Below are 22,937 nucleotides of genomic sequence, written 5' to 3' on the forward strand. Positions count from 1 at the left end.
TTAAAACCTTGCTTTCAAAAGAGAAAATGGTTAACACTCCCATGCAAGGCGTTCACAAACTGCTTCATCAAACGTTCAAACCTTATCGTAACTAAACATTCATTGGTACTGCTATTTATTGGTGATGTTATAGCTTCACCAAGTTTCATTGAATCTCTCAGAGGCTGCACTTTACCTCCCAGCCATGAGTTATGGGTAGGCATACGCGCTATCCTGTTTGACAGGAAGATGATTGCATAGAAGGCCACCTTGGCATGACCAGTTTGGTGGTCACGCAAACAGTTTATCATTTTCAAAGACTTACATATGAAGTAGGCATTTTAGTAAAAGTCATCATTTAGTTTCTGTAATAAGGTTATGTTTTTGCAGAATACTCTTTCACTAGTTCTTTGGAATGGGAGACTGAGAAATGCATATCCGCTGCATGAGTATACTATGTAACAATACAAATTTTAAACTTGTTTTCGAACCAATCGAACGTTATTCTCGTCCACTCATGGACTACGTTATAGGCCTATGATTAACGTTTGACTATGTTATCAAAATAACATGACGATTAAAACTCGATATAAAAGTGAACAAGCAAATTACGACTGCTTGCCTTGTCAGCTATACGCAACAGAACAAATGAAAACATTTGATAAAAACAAGCAAAAAGTTTTAGAAACTTACTAATGCATTCCTAAATTTTGAGTAAGTCATACAAATGAAGCATCATATCACAACAAACTAATCGTGTCACTTTCAGGAAACTTGAGCTTTCACAATCTGAGGATGTTCGAATGGAGCAGGCCAAATTATGAACAAATTTGTTCCTGGTAGGGTGTGTGGCAGCGCGGTAGAAGATCCAGGGGCACTTAGTTAAATGCCCTCTCAAACGCGAAAAAGTCATGTAAATTTTGTAAACAAATAAATTATTGAAACTCTTCTGCGGTCGTAGAAAACTAACTGTTTGAAACGTAAGTCCAATTTAAAATCAAAGCTTGTCTCTAAAATTTCTAAAGCAATCTAGTTTTAATTTAATGAATTTGGATAAATCTGGCCTTGTGCCTACCAAACTTTTTTCTCGATTCGTTATCGTAATGCTAGAATGCTAGAACAATTCATTCGCTAGTTGTATTGCACATTCAAAATTGTAGAGGAATCAACGAGGAACGTTTGTCATGGACCTCAATGTAGCTCCGGATTGGAGGATATTACAACATCCTACTCCTAGGAATGTTGCGAAGGTACGAAGTGGATAACCATGGTGATGAGAGGTAATAATGCTCTGAAACAATTCACAAGACCAAACACGTAGAAACACTATGAAGTCACAAGGACCACGTTACCATTGATTAACACGTTATTGCATAGCCCAGCACTCCTAGTGTTCATTTGATGCATAAGGATCAAACGTTATTTTCATCCATCAAACGTTAAAGTTAATTTGCTACTATGTGTAGTTTTGAGATCGATAGCTACTTGAAGTGTACTACGTTTCGAATACTACGTTCAGTGTAAAAAGTAGACGGTACAGAATACAGATTAATTAAACTAGATTAATACAAAAACACATTCTCTTTTATAAATTAAACATTTTCACTTTTATCTAAATCTTGGGAAGATATAATTGATTTCTCGTCGTCACTGGCAATCTCTGGTATAATGGCAAGTCCAAACGTGCTTGCCTCCAAGCATGACTGCTCCACGCCGTCTTGGGGTAAAAAAGAAATTGTCACATCATCTGAGAAACTGTTCAGACGTGGGTTCATTTGCATATTTTCGATATTGTCCTTCTGTAACGATTCGGGTGGATATGCTGTTTCGTCGAACTGTCTTGTCGTTTCATCGACTATCAAAACGCTTGACTGAGATAAACCGGTCAAGCTTCTTAATTCTTCAGGAGTTGTATTATCAAACGAGTCGCAAAAAGTGGCCGGACTAGTTTTGACAACGTTTAGTATTTTATTGTCAGCCCCGAAATCACTTTCTTGTGCTGGAGATATTATAGAACATAACTTTACAGGTTTGTGTGAAATTATTTCGTTTTCATGCGATTCATCCGAAATGTCGACAAGATGCTGTCCAACAACTGAGACAGCTTCTGTAAATCGATGCGCCGCTGGAGGACGCAAATGGGCTACTTGTACTTCCGTACTTGTAAGTGTTGCTGAATATTTTTCGTCAGTTGTTGTAAGATTTGTTGTTGATTCGTAAAGGTTTGTTTTGCTTCTGACGATTTCATCATCATCATCATCAGTGGTGCCAGCCACGGCGTTGTTTCCAATCTGGGGCGGCTGAAGTAAATGAGAAGTTTTATCGTCATTTTTGAAGCTGGTGCAATCTTGATGTTCCCATCCAAACACTTCAGGTTTTCGTGGCAGTGAATCGTTTGCTTTTAGTTGCTTTTCAGATGCTGCAGGTCTTTCAAGAAATTGAAACGAAGTATTTGAGTTTTCTTTTGACATTGTGCTGCCGAAATTGGTAACGACAAAATTTGCTGTAGTTGGTTTTCGCTCTTTTCGATTTCCATGATAGACATTATGAGGCTCACATTGCTTTCCAATAGAAACCATCTGTTGCTGCGCCTTGGGTAACAAAAGAAATTCATCTCGGTTTCTTTCTTTCACTTCTTTTTTCTTGGTTTTCCAAGTTTTCAAAGCATTCCATATCCCACTGCTATTCTTTCGAGTCTCATTAGGAACAATGGTTTGAGTTGCTTGATGTATTCGTTGACACAAAAGCGGGTCGTTTTCTAAACTAGAGATTTTGTGTTTCGATGCAGGACCGTCTGACACCGGAGCTGATAATTTTGTCAGATTTTGTGATAAGTTGTGAGATTTTTGGCTCTTTCCTGCTTTAAATTCTTTCAGTTGTTTTTTCAAAACTTCGGCATGTCTTTTCATTGTTTTGGTTTTTGAGCTAAGCTGAGGTTTCGATGATGAGTAAGATGAAGAATTGTTGGTAATTTTCTGGTGTCTTCCGGTCAGTGGAGATGCTGGAGCAGGGGAAGACAGAGATACAATTTGCAATCTTTTGCGTAAATCATCAGTAAATGGAGTAATTGTTTCTTCTCGGCCAGATGATGCGTGAGAATTGCCCCTTCCAATGGTCAGGCTGGAATTGTCTTGCAACAATGGATTGTTTTGACCCGAACGAGAGTCACCTCCATTCAACCAGTTCATTCCTAGAGGTGGAGATGTTGCAGAATCGGTTGCCAGGCCTTCCGTTCCTAAATGGAAAGGAGATGAACTTTCTCAAACGGTTGTTCTAACAAACTTCATATCACGGAAAACCAGCCCTCAGGTTATTATACTTAATGTCAGACCCCCATCTTGCTGTGTTCAAGGAATATGAACATCTAAAGCCCTATAGCATAATTTTAAACCCGCTTTATCGAAACACAAAAAAGCACAGCAATGTAATAGTAAAGTATAGACTACTTTAGCAATGATGGATAGCGACGCTTGTGTACATTGTTTACCAGAAGGACTAGGCACTGAAGACGTGGCGGATGTGTTGTCTCCGTAGACGTTGACGGTTTTGCTTCTGAAAGCCCACCTCAGCTGCTTCGGTGACGGAATAGAGGTTGTACATGACATCATAGAGCCAAACGGAGAGTCCGTGGTGGGCCCGGAACCGATGTCGCTCTCGCTGAACATCGCGTCACCGCCTCCTGGGTGAACCTCACTTAGCTTCCGCTGTTGGCGACGAAGCCACAAGCTGTAGCCACTTTCAGAGCGACGTGTTCTTTTGCGCGGAGGAATAGCGTTTCGAAATTTCCTGCAATTTGTTGACATCTTACTTTGAATGCTCGTAAGTAGAAAATGTTGATCATCCCCTTCACCAACTATACACTGTGTTCGATTTACTTGTGCTGGAGTTTGTTGTATCACTTTTCTGAACAAACACGCTCACCGAAGGTAGACACAGCAAGAAATTCGCAACCTCAAAAATAGCGAAGGACCATCAAGTTATTACCATGCCAACGCATGCCTGCAATATATTTAGCCGATATGTAATGACGGTATTCTAAATGCGGATTATTATGTAAGCAATCTGTTGTTGGAATATATGGTTGGTGTTGATAATTAACCTATTTCAAACCCTTGTAGTCTACTGTAGCGTAACTGACCTTCTGCGGGAAGCAAGGTAACTTCGCTTTTCTGCATTTTTTCGTTCTTGAATTGTTTCGTCATTTTGTGGCAAAGTTTCAGCACAAAAACCAGCTTCTAAGTATCGTTGATTGGAAATCGCCGAGAGATCGAGGCGCAGACCTCCACCTCTGTTCTTCCGAGAAGATTCGTAGCTACGTCTGATGAACAAAGGGGATTCTTGTTGTTTGGGGGATGCATTAGTGGAATGCATTCGATTTGTTGCCATTTCTTCAGCAGATAGCTGCGATGTTAAAATGTCTTTGGCATCATCTTGTAGAGTGACGTCACGAATCGTTGTAGGCTTCACGTTATTGTTTTCTACGTCACTATCGAAAAGTGTCTTGAATTCTCTGGAGCCCATGCTGGTACGTTTCTGTTGCATCTGAAACAAGTTATTTGAGGTAAGATAGCCCAATCAAGAAGAACAAAAGGAATTTGCGGACTGTTGTCGCTGATGATTGAGTTTTATTCGCTGAGAACAAATGCTTAAACCAGGTCTATAATGCAATTTAAAACTGTTGAATTTGGGGGTGAAATGATGCAATATTACTGCTTGGTTATGATTACTAGTAAGCAAACCTTGTTTTACTTTAATAAGCGTTTTAATTGTCTGCTTCGGGTTGGATACAATAAGCAGTGGAAATGCGTTTGCTGAATAAGCGTAAACACACGGTGGTAACAATAAAGAGAATAGGTGGTAAAGTGCAAACATGTGCCATAAAGGGGAAGAAACGCTTTCGTGTGCTTCATATCTATTGTCAATGCACGAGGGTGAGTAAATTGTTCTACAACAATCTATGAGACAGATCTATTGTTGGAAAGTTAGTGATATTCCAAGTTAAATTGAAGTGGACATTGCTTTGTGTCACGAGAGAAATTCTCACCACCACGTGATCGACTGATCGTGCCACATGCTTTATTTCAGAAGATTTACTGAATTTACAATTAAAGTAATTCTCGGCAAAGACAAAGAACTCCTGTGTACAAACAAAGGCTCGGGACGACAAAAAGAACGAAGGGTCAACACTCCAGGAATTATTGAAGGCAGCGAGGCAGGGAAACCATAAAACATCTTGGAAATATCATGAACTAGCTTTGCCGTGACACTATTACGGCGAACTTGCAAAGTACTGTATCTTTACTGATCAGCTCTTTGTGCAGTATCTTTGTTTTTGTGTAGGGGGGGAAGAACAAGCACCTTCTCGTAGTCCCTCCCGTCAGTACCATATTTTCAAGAAAAAAAAATATGCGAAGCGAAGCTTGTCACACTCGAGCAAACCAGCCCCAGGTTCAGCGCAGGGTGGATAGGGAAACGCCCTTATCAGGGCGCGGCAGCTCCTCTGTCGAAAAGTACCGACGACCCACCGTACTGCAGCTGAACACCGAGGGCATTACGGCCAGCCAGCTCAGCATCATCGAGTATCTGGCAACAAAACATCAGGCCCTCGTTATTCTCCCCCACTGCACATCTGTGGATAAGTTGATATTACCCAACTTCACACTCGCAGGCGCAACCATCAACAGGAAACACGGCCTCGCCACGTTTGTCCATGAGCAACTGAGCTGGACGCCAATCGACCAGTCCAGTGCCCAATCGGAGATAGAGTGGCAATGCATAGACATATCAGGCTATCACATCATCAATGTCTATAAGCCACCACCCTCACGCTTAACACCAACAGCCATCCCAGTGTTCCCCCCACCCAGCCTCTATGCTGGCGATTTTAATTGCCACCACGTTGACTGGGGCTACAACACCACCAATATCGACGGAGAAAGCCTGGCCTCATGGTCAGCCAATAATAACCTCACCCTACTACACGATCCCAAGGGTGCAGCGAGCTTCTTCTCCGGACGCTGGAACACTGGTACAAACCCCGATCTGGCTTTCGCAAGTGACGACCCCGATAATTGCCAACCGGACAGACGTGTGCTAGAGAAGTTCCCCAGGTCCCAACATCGACCCTTGATTATCACGGCTCCAACGCTCATAATGCCTGTCCCGAGCAAGCCTGTTAATCGATGGAACTTCAGAATGGCTAACTGGGAGTACTACAGCCTCCTCACCAATAAAGCCACACAATATCTCCCATCCCCTCACACCAACAACGTGGAAGAAGCCTACCAGGACTTTTGTGATGCAATAACATCAGCGGCAAAACAATCCATCATGGGATAAGGAGTGCGAAAGCCTCTACTCCGACTTCCTCCACGCCCCTCAGGGCAATGACACCAACAGCTCAGCCACAGCTCTGCTGGCAAGGCTGGAATCAAAGAGGAAGGAGCGCTGGACATAAGCCGTTGAATCAATCGACTTCACACGCTCCAGCCGCATAGCATGGAGTACACTGAACAACCTAACTGGCAGATCACGTGCCTCTCGTCAACAATGTCCCGTTTCAGCAAATTCCATCGCCTCACAACTTGTGGAGAACGGGAAATCCAAATCGAGAGACCGTGAATCAAATAGATCCGTCTTGCAAGAAATGACGGACCTCTGGAGGGTAACAACCCCAGACGGGGACAACATCTCGGGTGAGTTCACCCCGGAAGAATTTTCCGCCGCCCTCCAGCACATAAAGCCAGGTAAAGCCCCGGGCCCTGACCACCTATGCCCGGAGTTGATACTCCATGCTGCTGCTTCCTTAAAGTCCTGGTTAAAAGACTTCCTTTCCTGCTGTTTGCGCCACCTGAGAATTCCCAGAATCTGGAAAAGAGCCCTTGTGGTTGCAGTTCCTAAGCCGAAGAAGCCCCCAGGGGACCCGAAGAGCTACCGTCCAATCTTACTGCTCTACATCCCCTTCAAGATCCTTGAGAGACTCATCTACGCCCGTGTCAAACCAATAATAGATCCGCAGCTCCCCCGTGAACAAGCTGGTTTCCGACAAGGACGATTAACCGTAGATCAGGTCACACTTATTACCCTAGACATTGAGGACAGCTTCTCGGCTAAAAAGAAGGCTGGCGCGTGTTTGTTGATCTCACGGCTGCCTATGATACCGTATGGCATAGCGGCCTTACCTGCAAGTTACTCCGTCTGCTCCCTGACAGACACATGGTCCATACGATGATGGAACTTGTGCAAAACCGCAGTTTTACCCTCACAACCGGTAGCGGTCGTCAAAGCAAACTACGCCGACTTAAAAACGGCGTCCCACAGGGCTCAGTCTTGGCTCCTCTCCTGTTCAACATATACACCTACGACTTACCCCCCACCATCTCCAGGAAATATGCTTACGCAGACGACCTGGCACTTCTGCACTCAGCAGGAAACTGGCAGTCAGTGGAGAGGAACCTCAACCAAGACATGCAAACACTATCAGCATACCTCCAGAAATGGAAGCTACAGCTCAGCAAGTCAAAGACAGTGTCGGCGGCCTTCCACCTTAACAACCAGGAGGCACAGCGTGAGATAAACATCAACATTGATGGGGAACGCCTGCCCTACTGTGCCGAACCTACATACCTCGGCATTACCCTGTACAGGTCACTCACGTACCGCCGGCACTTGAAGTCACTGCGCAAAAAACTATCTACACGCGTCGCACTTTTGAGGCGATTGGCGGGTTCCGGCTGGGGAGCTGGTGCTAAAACTCTTCGTACAGCTACCCTGGCCCTTGTTCATTCCACCGTTGAGTACTGCGCGCCGGTCTGGTGTCGTAGTTCTCACACCCACCAGATTGACACCGCCATCAACGACGCACTGCGTACTGTGACTGGATGCCTGCGTCCCACTCCAACGGACTGCCTACCCATCCTAGCAGGCATCCAACCCGCTGAGCTACGCCGTAAAGAAGCCACGATTTCTCTCGCTCGCCGCGCTTTGGACCCCGACCATCTCCTCCATGCAACATTCGGGCGACCACCACCTATCAAGCAGCGGCTGAAATCAAGACGCCCCTTTGTGCCTGCCGCACAACAACTACTTAAGAACGCAGAAGAACTTGGTTTAAGTGCGGCACACTGGACGAACCACATGTGGAACACGGAGTGGCAAAATCACACCTCCACGCTCCGTGACTTCAAAGCCGACGCCGATCCCCGCCCACCAGGGATGTCCCTCGCAAGGCTAACCTGGGTCAGGCTTAACCGCCTGCGAACTGGCGTCGGCCGCTTTCGTTCGGACATGCACAAGTGGGGCCTGGCTCCTTCATCAGAATGCGAGTGTGGTGCCACGGAACAGTCCGCAGACCATGTCATCCACCACTGTCTAACCCACCGGCCTCCACACGGTGCGTATGGTCTGAGCGTCCTGGACGACGAGACTGCTGAGTGGCTGAAGATTTCCTGCCCTCCAATCTAGCCTGGAAAGATCGCTCATACGCCATCATCATCAGCTCTTTGTGTCAAACACCGCACAGGCTTGTACTGTATAAAGTTTGCTGATTTTTTTAAGCAGACCCATAACATCTTGCGAATATGCTTCTCGACAGCCGATAGTAGCAAGAATTGACAGCGATTGAAAGCTGTGTTTCGCCCATGAGGCTGGACTCGTCAGTATCGCATCACTAATTCTCCCAGTTATGCTTAGCGAATCGCAATTACTCGCTGTACTACACTCAGCCTTATGCTTATGGCCAGTAATAATGCTCCCTTCTTCACAATCTATGTCCTTGTGGGTGGAGTGATGCTTTTTTAATATGTATGATTTCAGCACCACTGACAAGCCAACATTGTTATTGCCTAGCAAAAACATTTCAAACGATCAGAAACAAAATTGAGTTGAACTACCCGCTCTACAAATATACATTTTGCGATATTGTTTTCAAAATATTGACACAGGTTGTTGAAACGTGATCAAGTAACTACAAACTTGAGGAATTTGAAACATGCCAAACAAATGTTTTCACTACGAAACTTAACAGAGACAAAAACGAGGATAATGAAATTTAGTAACGAAACGAAACAAAAATTTGAACCCTCCTGCATCGTGTTTGAGACCCTCAAGCAACAATAGTTCGCAAATCTTCACCAAGCATTTTATGCGCAACGCTACAAATTTTTTAGGTTACTTTGCGACGCTTGCAGCGTTTTAACTATTCTTCAGCATATAACTTTTCCTTCGATTGGACAACCTAACAAAATAGCCAGAATTTCAAAAAAAGACAAAATAGTTTTGTGTTTCAACGACAAAAATAAACAAAAAGAGAGTCACGTGTGTCTCTTCTGAGGTTTCTGCGTGTGTTTCATATGACACAGGGTGGCGCGTTAGGCAACGTAGACGGACCTAAACCATACTTGGACGCGGCAAGGCCTATGTAGGCTACATGGCACTTGGCAATTATACAATGTATAGGCTAATATGTATATTGAAGAGCTTGTTTCCAAAACCGCTTAGGCGCCACTTTTACCAAAATTGAGTTTAGAGTGTCATTAGGTAGAGTATTACCATATGTACCTACTATCAATTCCTTTTTTTCCAAAACCTTCTCTTTCTGCTTCAAATTCGACACTAAAAATTGCGTTTTCTTCCAAAACCGCTTACGCGCCATCACACTTTGTTTCCAAAACCACTTGTATCCACAATTAACCAATCATATTAAGCCATTGTATCACGTGACATATCGCTGATTGTTAAACCGTTTTCGTCATCGTTTCGTGATAAGCAGCAGTGTTACCATTTGGTAAATTTCACTACCAAATTCGAGATTTGGCAGAATTTTACGTTGTTTGGCAGTAAAATTTTGAGTTGGCAGAATTTTTGCAAACATTTTTGGTGAGTTGACAGTCAGTCTCTGGTCAGTTTGGCAAAATTTGAAATGTGTTTGGTAGTTTGAAGCATCTACTATCTGGCAACACTGATAAGCACTGTTATGTTATAGGCTTGCAGCCTATTGTTGCAGCTACCAACGGTGCTTAGACTGCTTAGTAGCCTACTTGAGCTTTATAACTGTGTTTTTTTGCTTTGTTTAAAGTGGATTTGGATTGTGGTGGTCAGCTTGGGAAAATGGTTTCAAAAATTGGTTTCTGTCATTCTGGCAATTTTTATTCTCCAGTTTATTTCCAAAACCGCTTATATCCACATTTCTAATTTTATAAAAAGGCGATTCTAAGCCTTCTAATATTTCTTAGATCTGGACAAACGTCATGGCTCAATTCAGTAGGTAGTTATACATCGTTAGAAATCAAAAGCGCATTACATTTACCAAGCGAAACTGTCATAAACGTTTTTCGTGGTTTTCTCGAAATCACCGAAAGTGGATGTAAGCGGTTTTGGAAACAAGCTCTTCAATTATACATGGCAATGGCAATTAGGCCTAAAGTTCACCTGAATCACTGTATGATGGCTGTCGTCATCACTGCTGTCGTCACTGCTAACTGAAGGAGTTGTGTCGTTGCTCACACGCTTTTGTCCAGAGTAAAGTAACAGAGGAACACTCGCTGGCTGCTTGGTTTGTGTCGACTGGACCAGTTGAGGATAGCTCGATAAATTTCCTCTTTCTTTGTTGAAAATCTGCAATGTTGGAACACACTGTATGAAATGTTTCTCGAAAGCCGGTTTGTAGAAAAAATAAACAGCGATAGACACCGTGTTTCGCCCATGACCAATCGGCTGCCGAGAAACTTAATATTGTTGATTGGATGGTCTGAATGGCTAGCGTGGAAGCTACACCGTTATGGTTAGCGAATCGCAACTGCTCGCTGTACTAGTGAGTGCTTAGACCTGGGCAGATAGCCGGGGGGAAGAACGCCCCTTCTTCACACTGTATGAAAGTTATCTGCATTGAAATTATTACTTGCCAGTGTGCTGTAAGTATGAAACGTTGTAGTTGACCTAAATACTCTCTGTACATTGGCAAAACAAAAGAAATGACTCTCATGATCTTGCACAGTTTTTGTAACAACCCTGTCTGTGAATCAATTATGACAAAGAGAATGAAGTTTTCAAAGTAAACCTATAAAATTACAGAAAGCCAAAAAACTGAAATCGCTTATGCCAGGGTGTCCGAACTCATGAAGTATGGTTTAACACCAAACACCCCTGCCCAGTAAGGCGATGTGAAAATCAAAAAATTTTAAAAAATCAAAAATCGAATCATCACACAGGGTGACTATTGCTATGTAGAGTATTTCTGTAAAATTTCACGCAAAAATATTCAGTAACCTTAAACATGTAGTCGATTCTGTCTTTGGCATTTTTTGCCAGCACAGAGTTGCCAGGTACAATTTTTTTGAAGAAAAAACTTTGTTTATCTTATTTAAATTGTAAAAATTTCCAACTTTAACAACCACAACAACAATTACATATGATGTGACTGCTAGTTGCCCTTTTAGGTAAAGTCTGGCGGTGTACGGTAAGATATTAAACAATCACCTGGCAACCCTATTTTTGCTTGGTCAGCAAAAACTGATGATATTAAAGCCTTTTTCACTTCTATGGCAAGAGTAGGAATGCACTGTGCATAAGATGACACTTTGGTTTTGTTGTAGTAATATGTATTACATAATCACACAACGCACTGCATTAATATTCGATTGTTTTCGCCGATTTACATTTGTTTTTTGACAGATATAGTAACTGCAACTCTCCAATGGTAGCTTACATATCAACCAACCAACTTTATATGTGCTTGTAAAACGTGCACAAACGAATGAAGAATAAAGACAATGAACAAGAAACAGTGGTGAATATCAAAACATTATACTGCAGCCAATGAAAGAAAGTCAGATTTCGTGTCTGCTTTCGGCAAGACCCTACGCGAAGCAATTCTCGCCCGAATGAAACCATCCCGTCGTTGATGGCCAGCAATACTTCCACAATCGTTAGTGACTTCCCAAATGAGACGCTGCACAGCCTGAGTATGGGCAGGAAAATGAGGGTATTCAAACTTTGTGTTTATCAAACCCTTTAGTTCATCCATGGTCAAGTGTGAAGTAAGGATAGACTCAGTAAGCGTGGCATGGTCCCAATCAAAGAGAACAGTGAGTTGGCATCCAAATTTAATTTTGATTGGGTAAAAGTGCGGACAGAAACATCACAAGAGTTACTGCCTTTGCGAATATTTTCTAACATGTTCACAGAAAAAGATTGCAGAGCAGGATCATCACTGAATACCGGGGCATTGTTACATTCAGATGTACCAGGTGCAGCTGGTTCGAAAGGAGAGTCAATTTCTTCATCAATTGCTGCAGAAAACTGCTGTTTCTTCCAGTTCTCTTCCTCTATCACTTGTGACTTCTTTGCTGCAGCGAAATCATCTCCTCGCTGTTGTTTGAGGCTCTTGAAAAACAAGTTTTTTGTGTGATTGATAAATGTAAAGAACACAAAATAATCCATGTAAATCAGTTCAGTTTGTTTTTATTTCTGACTGTCACAACAAAAAACAATACATGCCAAACATAACAATTAATACTCTTTCGGACAAATGGCAGTAAAAATCAGTGATAGTCAAGAAAAATCTTCTCGCCATAGCACGACTAGCTTTAGTGAAAGCACAAGCCTGCCTTTACAGACATAGAAATCAGAACATCTGAATCACTTTCCCACGAGGAAATGCTTTAGGAAATCGAAAAATCCTTAAACCACCTACTATCTAGAGTTGTTTGAACTACATCTGCAATGGTGAAGTGGGGTTGTAGAATTGGCAGTAACCCATTCTCCTTCTCATATGGCTCCATTCAACAAATATTGTTAGAAGAGCCATGTCAATGGCAACAACAGACCAACCCCAGTACACAACATGGGACATGTCTATGCATGACCCTGTTATCAAAGAATATACTTATAAAAGCCTTACATTTCATAGAAAATTACTAGACAAAAAAGTTTGAAAAGATACCGTATGTAAGAACTTACCTTTTTGTTAACTCTCTTTTGAAGCGTTGTCGTTGTCCTTTTGTCAAGAGGCCCAATTTGGTATAACGGTGCTTCTACTCTACGATAACGTTGGGAGAGGAGAAACCTCAATTGTTTTAGGAATGCGATCTTCATTTGAAAAGAGAATAGTTAGCTTTTTTCCAGCTTCCTGAAAAATTAATTCCTTATGAGTGCTCTGTCTCTGTAAACGTGCAATTAATTATTTCAACACATTAAGGTTTTGAAAAGTGTCTTCTAGTTGGTTATTGTAGCCTACGTGTACTGTTCATTCATGCAAGCTATATGTTAGTATTTTTAACAACTACCCTTCATCCATACGAAGATATACGAGTTGGTCTATGTTTTATGTCACTACCAAGCTTAATTAAAACCAGTCAGAGAAAAACTTGCAGTAATAAAGTACTTGAGTATCACCTTTAACAAAGTACAGAATGCAAGAACATATCGTAGTGTTGGTAAATCAGCAGTGGGAAGCTCCTTGGAGGGTCCAATGACAGAAGAGCTTTCCATGCTTCTTACTCTCTTTTTAGAACTTTTAGGCATGATTTAACAGTTAACAATGCTACCCACAACAAGGTCAGCTTTATGAACTAAAGATAATATGTGAAGAGATTAATGTATTTTTTGAAGAAAAAAAACATAGCCCACTTACAGTACGGTACACAGAACTAAGAATTTAATTGCTGAAAACTTAGTTGTCTGAGCCTTCCGTAATACTATGAACTTTATTAGTGTCATTCTCAAAGCTACATATAAAAAATACAGAACCACAAACAGCAACTTCACCTGAATAAGCAGTTCTTATTCCAGAAGACCTGATAATTACAGACACTGCCTCTTAGGCCTACTTTACACAATTTGGAAAACCTAGCCTAAACTAACTTTGAACCGAAGCCTGAATGATTATTTAACAACCAAGCATAAAATCATAGCAAACATTTCGGCTGAACACAACTTCTTATCCGAATTTTGCAGCCTTATCTTCAATAATAATAATCAGCAATTCAGCATCTCAAGGTATAAATCTCTCAGCAGCAGACAGCAATCGCTCGCGCGCGCGCGTGTGTGCGGCACACAACGCGTTTTCCCTAACTAGCCATTCAGAGCGCGCCATCTGGATCACGTGGATTGATGCGTTGTGATAGTATTTTTTGTGGAATCACCTTGCAAGAATTAGAAAATACTAACCTTAAAACGCTTACATGTTTACGGATACTGGATTTTATTGCATAAAACTTCACAAAAATACTCTACACAACAGTAGTCACCCTGTGTGATAATTCGATTTTGTCCATTCAAATTTCACATCGCCTTACTGCCCAGTAGGGTGGAGTGAAAACAATTTTTTTTCTGAAATTCAAAAAAGTGTAGTTCTTAAAACCCGACAAATGATCCAAAACCACCATAAAAATTGATTTTAGGGGGTTGCCACTTTCATTGTCCTGGCAACCGGCCACAAGATGGCCGAAGAGGCCCCAATTTCTGAAAATAGCCATAACTCCTGAACCGATCATTCTAGAAATACATGGTTGGTCTTAAAAGATGCAGAACTATCAAGTTTCTATATGTCCTAAAAGAAGTTTTTGGTCTAAAGTCAACAAGAAAAAAGTTATGTGAAAAAATGTACATTTCTCCCAGAACGAGCAAAAGCATAAAGCAAAGATACATTTAGGAGCAAAATGAGTGGAGCGTTTAGTTAATCAACGCTAAAATATAAGAGCCAACAGATTATCAAATAGACTCATATCTTCATGAGACATTTTGGATAAAGACTATATCCAATTATCCATCATCAGTGTTAAAATTAAGCTAAATTATTGCATTGACACAATAGAGTCATTGAGGATCAATACAAAATACACATCACAGACCTGTTTACACAAATTGCTTCTTGGTATCAAATCGTTTCATCAGCCTCCTCGATTTTATTCTTTGAAGAATCATACCATCTCTTCGATCATGTCCTATTACAGCAGAGGAAGCTTCCGAAATTAATTTGACATGCCTTTCTATGGCTTGATTGTGGCAGGGTTGTATAAATGTTAAGGGTTTCATCCTCAGTTCTTCAATAAGCGAGTCAGTGAGATTTCGGATTGCTGGAGGTTCTTCGATGTCAACTGCATTGAGGTTAACAAGTCTGTGGTAAGACTTGGCATTGAGGTTGAGACGGGGTAATAGAAATCGCCTTATTGATCCGCATCTGGCATCAGTTTTGGCATCGTCCTTGTCATCGTCACGTTCAACATACCCTCCTTTAAAATTATTATCACTTATTACAAAAGGTATTTTACCCCTTAATGCCTGGACTTTGTTGACTGCTAACCTGCGGATATTTTCATCCTCATCGGAAAGCATCCCAAGAAGAATATTCTCAGGGTGTCCAAAGAATGCATTTCTTTGCACAACTTTCAATGAAATATCTCGAATTTGTTGGTTGGGAAATTGAAGAATTCTCTGCACAAGATTGAAGAAATTCTTGGATCCATCAGTGATTTTGTTTTAATTTTATTTCAAACCAAGTAGGAAAATAGATATGAACACAGAACTCAGCCAGGAGTATTAAATTTTTGGATGGTCTCCTTGTTGAGGTATAATATCGGAGGATTCGGCAAGCAAGAGTGAGCCACCTTGCATGAGCAATTGGACCTATCTCCAACAATTTTAGATCCGTGTGTACCGTACCAAGAATGATTGCCATACATATTCTGTAGCCATAGTATTGATCATGGCTTAAATCATCAATAATTTCATTTGAAAGTGTTGGGAAATTTTGGTTTGGTATCCGCTTGAAGTTTTCCACTGGCCAGTCTGAAGCAACCCCACCAAACATTTTGCCAATATAGGTCTTGAAAATGTAGTTGGACTCTGAGTTGTCCCATCCAGACTAAGAAAGACATGTCTCAGCTGGGCAATTCGTTGCAGCGTAAAAGACATATGGCCCATTGTAGTGGCCTGTTCACTAGTTCTTCCAAAGCTCTGATGCACCCATTTTTTGCACCAGTCATAGATGCAGTGCCATCTGTCCCAGCAATAACCAACGCTTCCTCTAAATCAGTACCTTTGATTGTGTTGTATATATCTTGTGCTATAGTGCGACCTTTACCATTCTCAGGGGATATATGTGTGAGGTAAAACTCTCCAGGCTCGCCAACTATAGCATAATGCTCTTGTAACTGTGTCGATCTATACAATTTTTCCTTTTCCCCCATAAGCATAACCAGAGTGGCATCCTTTCTTCCATCAAAATACAAACTATCGACCAAATCAAAGTACTTCTTCTCTTCTTCCTGCACTATACATCTATATTTATTTCGCTCCCTTCTCAACTTGCTTCTGTCAATCACGTAGGATTCATCTGCATCAGTTATTACACCAGCATCTTTTATCATGCCTCTAGATCAGTGGTTCTCAACCTTTTTTGGCTTACGGCACCCTGCAAATAACCAAAAGATTTTGCGGCACCCTGCAAACAGTCTACAGCCAAAGAAAAGAGTTTTAACAAAACTAACAACAGCTGCGGTATCATATTATTAACGATTTAATGAAGTTCATTTTAAACAAAGTCAGTGAGAAATTTGCGCTTGATTTTTAGCACAAATCCTTTCAATGTCTGGGCGCACATTTGATAATGCTACTCTCATCTCTTCTTCAACCGCAAGTAACCTTTCTCGTTTTTTTGTTTTTATGTTAGTCAAAACGGAAAATCCAGTCTCACATAGATACGAAGTCGAAAATTGAAGTAAAATCACAACCGCCTTTTCTCCAATGCAAGGAAATTCATTTTGAATTTTAATCCAAAATTCATCGAGCGACATCTCATTGTACAATAGCTTTATGTTTCCGTCATTGCGAATGTCAATAAGTTCTTCCTCTTCTTTGAGATTCAAAGTAAAATGGTTGTCCTGCTGCAAAAATGGGTTTCTGACCCATGTATAGTTTTCTGAGCATAGTGTTGGAAAATAATTCTCTATTTTTGCTTGCAAAGATTTGAGATGCTGAATAATCAATGGGATTATTTCCCGGTTATTTGTTCCAGAGAAATGAGAGAACATGCCAAAGGTTCCTTCTTTTGCACGTACTGACCACACTTTTAATTTTTCTTGAAATGCTCTCATTTTGTCAGTTGAAGATAAGAGATTTTCACTCTTGCCTTGCATACTAGAGTTTGTCTTGTTTAAATGGTCAAAGATATCTACCAAATATGCTAATTTGGAGACCCAGATGTCATCGCAAAGCAAATCACAAAATTGTTCTTGTTTTTCAAGTTTAAAAAAAGCTAACATTTCTTCCTTCAGCGCATATACTCGTGATAATGCTTTTCCACGGGACAGCCATCTTGCCTCTGTGTGTAGCAGAAGATTTTCATAATTTGCTTCCATTTCTTTGCAAAGTTTGGTAAATAATCTTGACTTAAGTGGTCTAACTTTGATGTAATTAACCATTTCTACAACTTGTTTTAGAGGTTGCTTTAAATCCGAGTCTAATGTTTTCCCAACAAGCACTTCACGATGAAGGAAACAGTGTGTTGTTATTATTTCATTATTTACCCTTTTTGAAAGTGACACAAATCCTTTGATTGACCCAACCATGGATGGGGCTCCATCCGTACAAATTCCTACACATTCTTTCCATGTTAATCCATTTTCTTCCAAACACTTACTTAAAGTATCAAAAATATCTTGACCAGTCGTCCTTCCCTTGAGCTCTTTACAGCAGAAAAACTGGTCAGTTATTTTTCCATCATTGACAAACCGCATAAATGCCAACAATTGGGCCTTCCCACTGATATCAGTTGATTCGTCAACTTGCATCGTAAAGATTTTGCTTTCCTTCACAGAAGAAATTACAGTATCTTGTATATCTGTGGACATGTCACAAATACGTCTACGAATGGTATCATTTGACAAAGGAATCTTTTTTACTTCTTTCTCAGCCTCTGTTCCAAACATTGTTTTCACAATTGCAGTGCAAGCAGGGAGAATAACTCTCTCCGCTTCCGTGTGAGGTTTACAATTTTTAGCTATTATCTCTGCTACCAGATAGCTGGCTTGTTTCGATTTCGTGGAAACTTCAAACGTTTTGGTGAATGTCTGACTTTGTTGTTTTCGCTCATCCAAGAGTCTTTTGAAATAGCTCGGCGGTTTGTCGGAGAGGTGCCCATGCTTTGTCGAAAAGTGCCTGTTCAATTTACTTGGCACCATAGCTTCATTTGACAATTTTGCGTGACAGATAAGACAATCTGGCGAAGGTTGGGTTTCATCACCACACCAAGTAAAGCCGATGTTCAGATAACTGTTGCAATATAGGCGAATTTTCTTTGCTTTTTTTTCTAATGTACTTCCACTTTCGATAGCTGCTCTTTTTTTCGTTATAAACTTCTCCATTACAATAATGCAAAAAGTAAACTATTGTACTGTATTAGTGATCTGTAATAAAGTATTGTATCCTGTATGAAAAACACTGCGTTGCTCTGTTATAAAGCTAATCATTTATTAAGGCTTTAAACAACTTAAAATGTAACATAAACTCTGAAAAACACAACATTAAAGACAACTCAACAATCACTGAAAAGAACCAACTATCTCGATCGACTGCACCTCGTTACTGAATACGATTGCGAAATGTAGGACAAACGTGTAAGTAAGACAAAGGCAACTGAGCACGTGTAAGACAAAGGCAACCGATTACGTCACGTCACAATGCTAAGTCATAAAATTCCGTCACAAGATTCCGTTCCAATTAATTTGGATGTAATAAGAATTGTACTGTAATATGCAATAGCTCGCGGCACCCTTGCTAAACGTAAACGGCACCCTAGGGTGCCGCGGCACCCCGGTTGAGAACCACTGCTCTAGATCAAAAGAACTAGCTCATTTACATACATTAAAAATGCATTTTATTTTTGGTTGCACTTGCTCTAAACTATAGATTTTTTTCAGATAACTTTTTTTCTAGTGGATTTAGACCAAAAACTTCTTTTAGGGCTTATAGAAACTTGATAGTTCTGCATCTTTTGAGACCAACCACGTGTTGCTAGAATGTTCGGTTCAGGAGTTATGGCTATTTTCAGAAATTAGGACTTCTCAAACCACCTAGTGGCCGGTTGCCAGGACAATAAAAGTGGCAACCCCCTAAAATCAAATTTTATGGTGGTTTTGGACCATTTGTCGGGTTTTAAGAACTACACTTTTTTGATTTAGGAATTTCACTCCACCCTACTGCCCAGGGCCCGATTAACCATGAGGCACACGAGGCACAGGCCTCAGGCCCCCTGGATTTGGGGGCCCCCAATTTTTTTTACCTTAGTACCGTAGGCGTCAATACTTTTATAGGTTTCAAGCAGTGCCGTGTCAAGGGGGCCCGGACCTCGGGCCCACCATCTCAGGGGCCACAAATAATACATTTTTGCGTTTCAGTAAAGTGTTTTTGAGTTGCTAAAGTTCACTGCAGGTACTTGTCCATTAAGAAGATGATTTAGGCCCTTATTATACTAAAACATCTCAAATTTGGGCCCTATTATACAAATTTGGGCCCTAACTACACTGAAACATCTCTAAAAACAAAGTTAAAATGGAATAACATTAGTAACATGATCTGCAGAAATGTATTTAACATATAACAGGTTTGATGCAATTGAATATATGAATTCAAAAAGGGCCCAATTGCCACAAAGTGTTTTTGGCACAACTGTTTTAATTATTTTGGTCATTTACTTTTGTCGTGAAACTTCGATAATGATTATATGCTTAAACATACTGGTAAGAAGCATCATACCTAAAAAGTTCACTCAGTGAGGATTCTGTGGAGAAACTACAAAGAAATTAAAGTGCAATTGCTGTAGTTGGACCCATTTTAAAATCAATGGAAAAATTGATAGGGTATTTTTTATGTGTCTACCGGTATGTTTGAAATATTTGGCTGTTTTTTTAAAGTATCATTTAGAAGACATTGAAAGAAATCGGAAAGCACAAAAAGTGAAAAAAAAACTGGAGGGCCCTTTTTGAATTCATATAATCAATTTCTTTTCATTGAAAGAAATCGGAAAGCACAAAAAGTAAAAAAAAATGGGGTTGGGCCCTTTGTGAATTCACATATTCAATTTATTTTCACCAATTGTTTTGTTTTGTTTTAAAAAATTGTTAGGTGTAAGCAAAATAGCATTTCAGATAGTTTAATTATCATTTCATTTTAACATTTACAATACCGTAATTATAAATATCCTCGTGACTAGTGATGTTGCGAGCAGGAAAAACCTGTCCTGTACTTTTAGCAGAAACGTTCTTCTGTATTTAATTTTTCTGAATATATGCACATGAAATTGCTCTTATCTTCAAATACCTTATAAGCCTGGCATATCACATGTTGTACGGTACAAAACAAAAATCATTCTTAACACAAGGAAGCTGTTTATTCTTGCCACTAACCTAGGCTACCATACCCTAAAAACTTTAATTAGACTTGAATGCCTACATAAATTTATGAAAGCTTTGCCTTGGAATGAAATAATGTTGAATAAAAATAATTGAACACCTGATCCTCAAAACGCTTTACACTCCTTTTGTTTACAATTACTGTTAAGGCTACAATGTACAGGCTACAATGTTTTTACCTTGGTTGACAGAACAAGTAATGTTGCCAGATAAAAAATAAAAATGGAGAAAAACAATTGTTACCAGATGACCAAATCTGAATGGAAATTAATAATTTCTACAGTTTTGGTTTTGTCCTCAGATTTTATCTGCGCGGTACCGGGCGGCAAAGTTCAAACAGTCAAACTTTTGTACGATGGTATTACCGCGTCGTGACCGATAGCCTATGTTTGATATGTTCCATTGCCAGTATTTTTTTTATTAGAAATTGTTAACACTTTTGGCTTTCATTCCGAGCAAAGGTGTAGCTAAGAAATGATAAACCTGTGTTTGCGGTTACTTACACTTGTGTTGTTTTCTAAACTGGTGGGAAAGTCTATTGAAATGAACCACATTTCCATGTCGGTGCAGTGAAAATATACACAATATTATAGGTCTGCTTGACGGTAGAGAGCCCGAAATTATTCTGGCCCCGGGGCCCACAAAGGGTTTAACACAGCACTGGTTTCAAGGATCCATTAATAAACTCTGCTAGTTCAAATTCAAATGTAGCCTATATTTTGCTAGTGTTTCCAGTATGAAATTGAAATGAGCTCAATTTCCAATCTGTTAGAGAGATTCTTCATCCAATAATTTTTGTAACAAGTATAAGAGTGTTCATACTGTTAGAAAGTTGTAGGTAAATTGCAGGGACTCTATCCACTTTTAGAATTCGGGGGGGGTGATTTTTGGACAGTGGGCTAAAATTGTCATAGTCATTTCACCTTCTGGGGGGCTGCGCCCCCCAGACCCCCCATTTGAAGCATCAACTTCTTTCTGATCGAAGCATAGGGTTTCCAAGTCGTTTCACAAAGTAGCCTATGTTTCGGAAAGGGCATTTTTGGGTAAGCAAACTGGTAGTTACTTAACAAGAAATATTTCTGGCACTGCAATTGAAAACTCGAACCAATCATAAACTACGTTTTCCGTGACGTGAAAAAAGAGCGAAAAGAAAATGATAGCCTACAAAGCAAATCAAGTGCTGGATTTTCTATCAGCTGTTTGTTTGTTTATTTGTTTTTCATATTTTTACCCTGCATTGCGAGAAAGCGGACTTGAACGCTATGCATCGGTGTACGCCTTCTGACGTACACCTGACCCACGCTGCAGCCGACGGCAATGTCTGTTTCCGGTTGTCTACTCTACTTATGACTTAAATTTGGTACTACCCATTACTCGAAATCGATCACTGAGTAGAGGCAATTATACTCATAGTGAAGTTTCTTCCCCAGAAAAACAACAGCAAGTGCGGGGGGGTGGAGTCGAATATGCAGGCTCTCGACTGCGAGCCCAACGCGCTAACCACTCGGCCACTGCTGCCGACTAAGTTGGCAGCTGGTTGGCTGTTTAGGGGTTAGGGTTAGAAAGTAGTCATTTCATTGACGTGGGTTCGATTCTCACAACTGCTATTGCTCTTTTTTCTTCTGTAATTACCAAATAAAGTTTAAAACAAAGATTAACTCTCTGGCTAAGTGCGAGAAAGGTCACAATTGGACGGTAGCCTCTTATAACATGTTCTGATTGGTTGGCGGTGTCATTCTAGTCATTTGCAGTGGCAGAATTTTTTCTTGTTAAAGTGGCTGCCAAGCAAACTAAGAACACAGTGTAAATGCCTGGCTCGTAGTTCAGGGTTGCCAAACCAAAAAATCACATTGAAATGAAATATATATTCATATTAATAAAAAATTCAAAATGTGCTAACAGCGAAAATATATTTTTCAAAATTTGATCAATAAAATATCACAAAACCTTGTCAAAGCCAAATGAGTGGGGGGGTGATTTTGCATTGATCACCCCCCCACTCCAATTAGTGGGGGGGTGATCACCCCCCTCACCCCCCCTTGGATAGAGCCCATGGTAAATTGGCTAAATTAATATTTATGAAGTTATAGTTTTGCTTGAACTATTTGTTAGCCCATATTTCATCATTCGCAGAGACTACATGGTATTGCATTGAAAGCGATTGCCAACAGGGGCCCCTAAACTTAGCTGTGCCTCGGGCCCCCATGAGCCTTAATCAGGCCCTGCCCCTGCCCTATAACATCTTTTTTGCTGTCTTACTTTTAAAGTGCTTTTTCCAATTCTTCTGGTTTCGTTGCTGACTTGAGGCGTAAGTTGCATATCTTCTTTATTGATGCTGTGTAGAAACAGATGTGTAGTTAAATTGTAATATTCACCCGGCTCAGCAATATTCACTATTAAATTGCAATATTCACCAGTGCAGCATCAGAAAGAAGTTTGGGAAGGATTTTAAAAAAGTGATTTGCGGTTACTTTGATTCCAATAACTTCGTTATCTTCTTCTCTTTCTCAGAAATTGTTACATCTACTTCATCTTTCTTGTGTAAACCTT

The 22,937-nt window shown here is 40.5% G+C and overlaps 1 protein-coding gene across 1 annotated transcript in view; it reads right to left on the minus strand.

The window, feature by feature from the left end:
* Positions 1 to 365: 365 nt before the first annotated feature.
* The window catches only part of LOC145776624 (uncharacterized), a 28,891-nt gene continuing 6,319 nt past the window's right edge, over positions 366 to 22,937 (minus strand). The window contains exons 8-12 of the mRNA XM_082587853.1: positions 22,647 to 22,722; positions 10,408 to 10,593; positions 4,118 to 4,521; positions 3,467 to 3,765; positions 366 to 3,214 (exon numbers count right to left, since the gene is read on the minus strand). Of these exons, the coding sequence (XP_082443979.1) occupies positions 1,572 to 3,214; positions 3,467 to 3,765; positions 4,118 to 4,521; positions 10,408 to 10,593; positions 22,647 to 22,722 (2,608 nt within the window). The 3' untranslated portion in view covers positions 366 to 1,571. The remainder of the gene's footprint in view (positions 3,215 to 3,466; positions 3,766 to 4,117; positions 4,522 to 10,407; positions 10,594 to 22,646; positions 22,723 to 22,937) is intronic.

This window comes from Aplidium turbinatum, chromosome 9 (genome assembly GCF_918807975.1).
Source record: "Aplidium turbinatum chromosome 9, kaAplTurb1.1, whole genome shotgun sequence".
Taxonomy (NCBI): domain Eukaryota; kingdom Metazoa; phylum Chordata; class Ascidiacea; order Aplousobranchia; family Polyclinidae; genus Aplidium; species Aplidium turbinatum.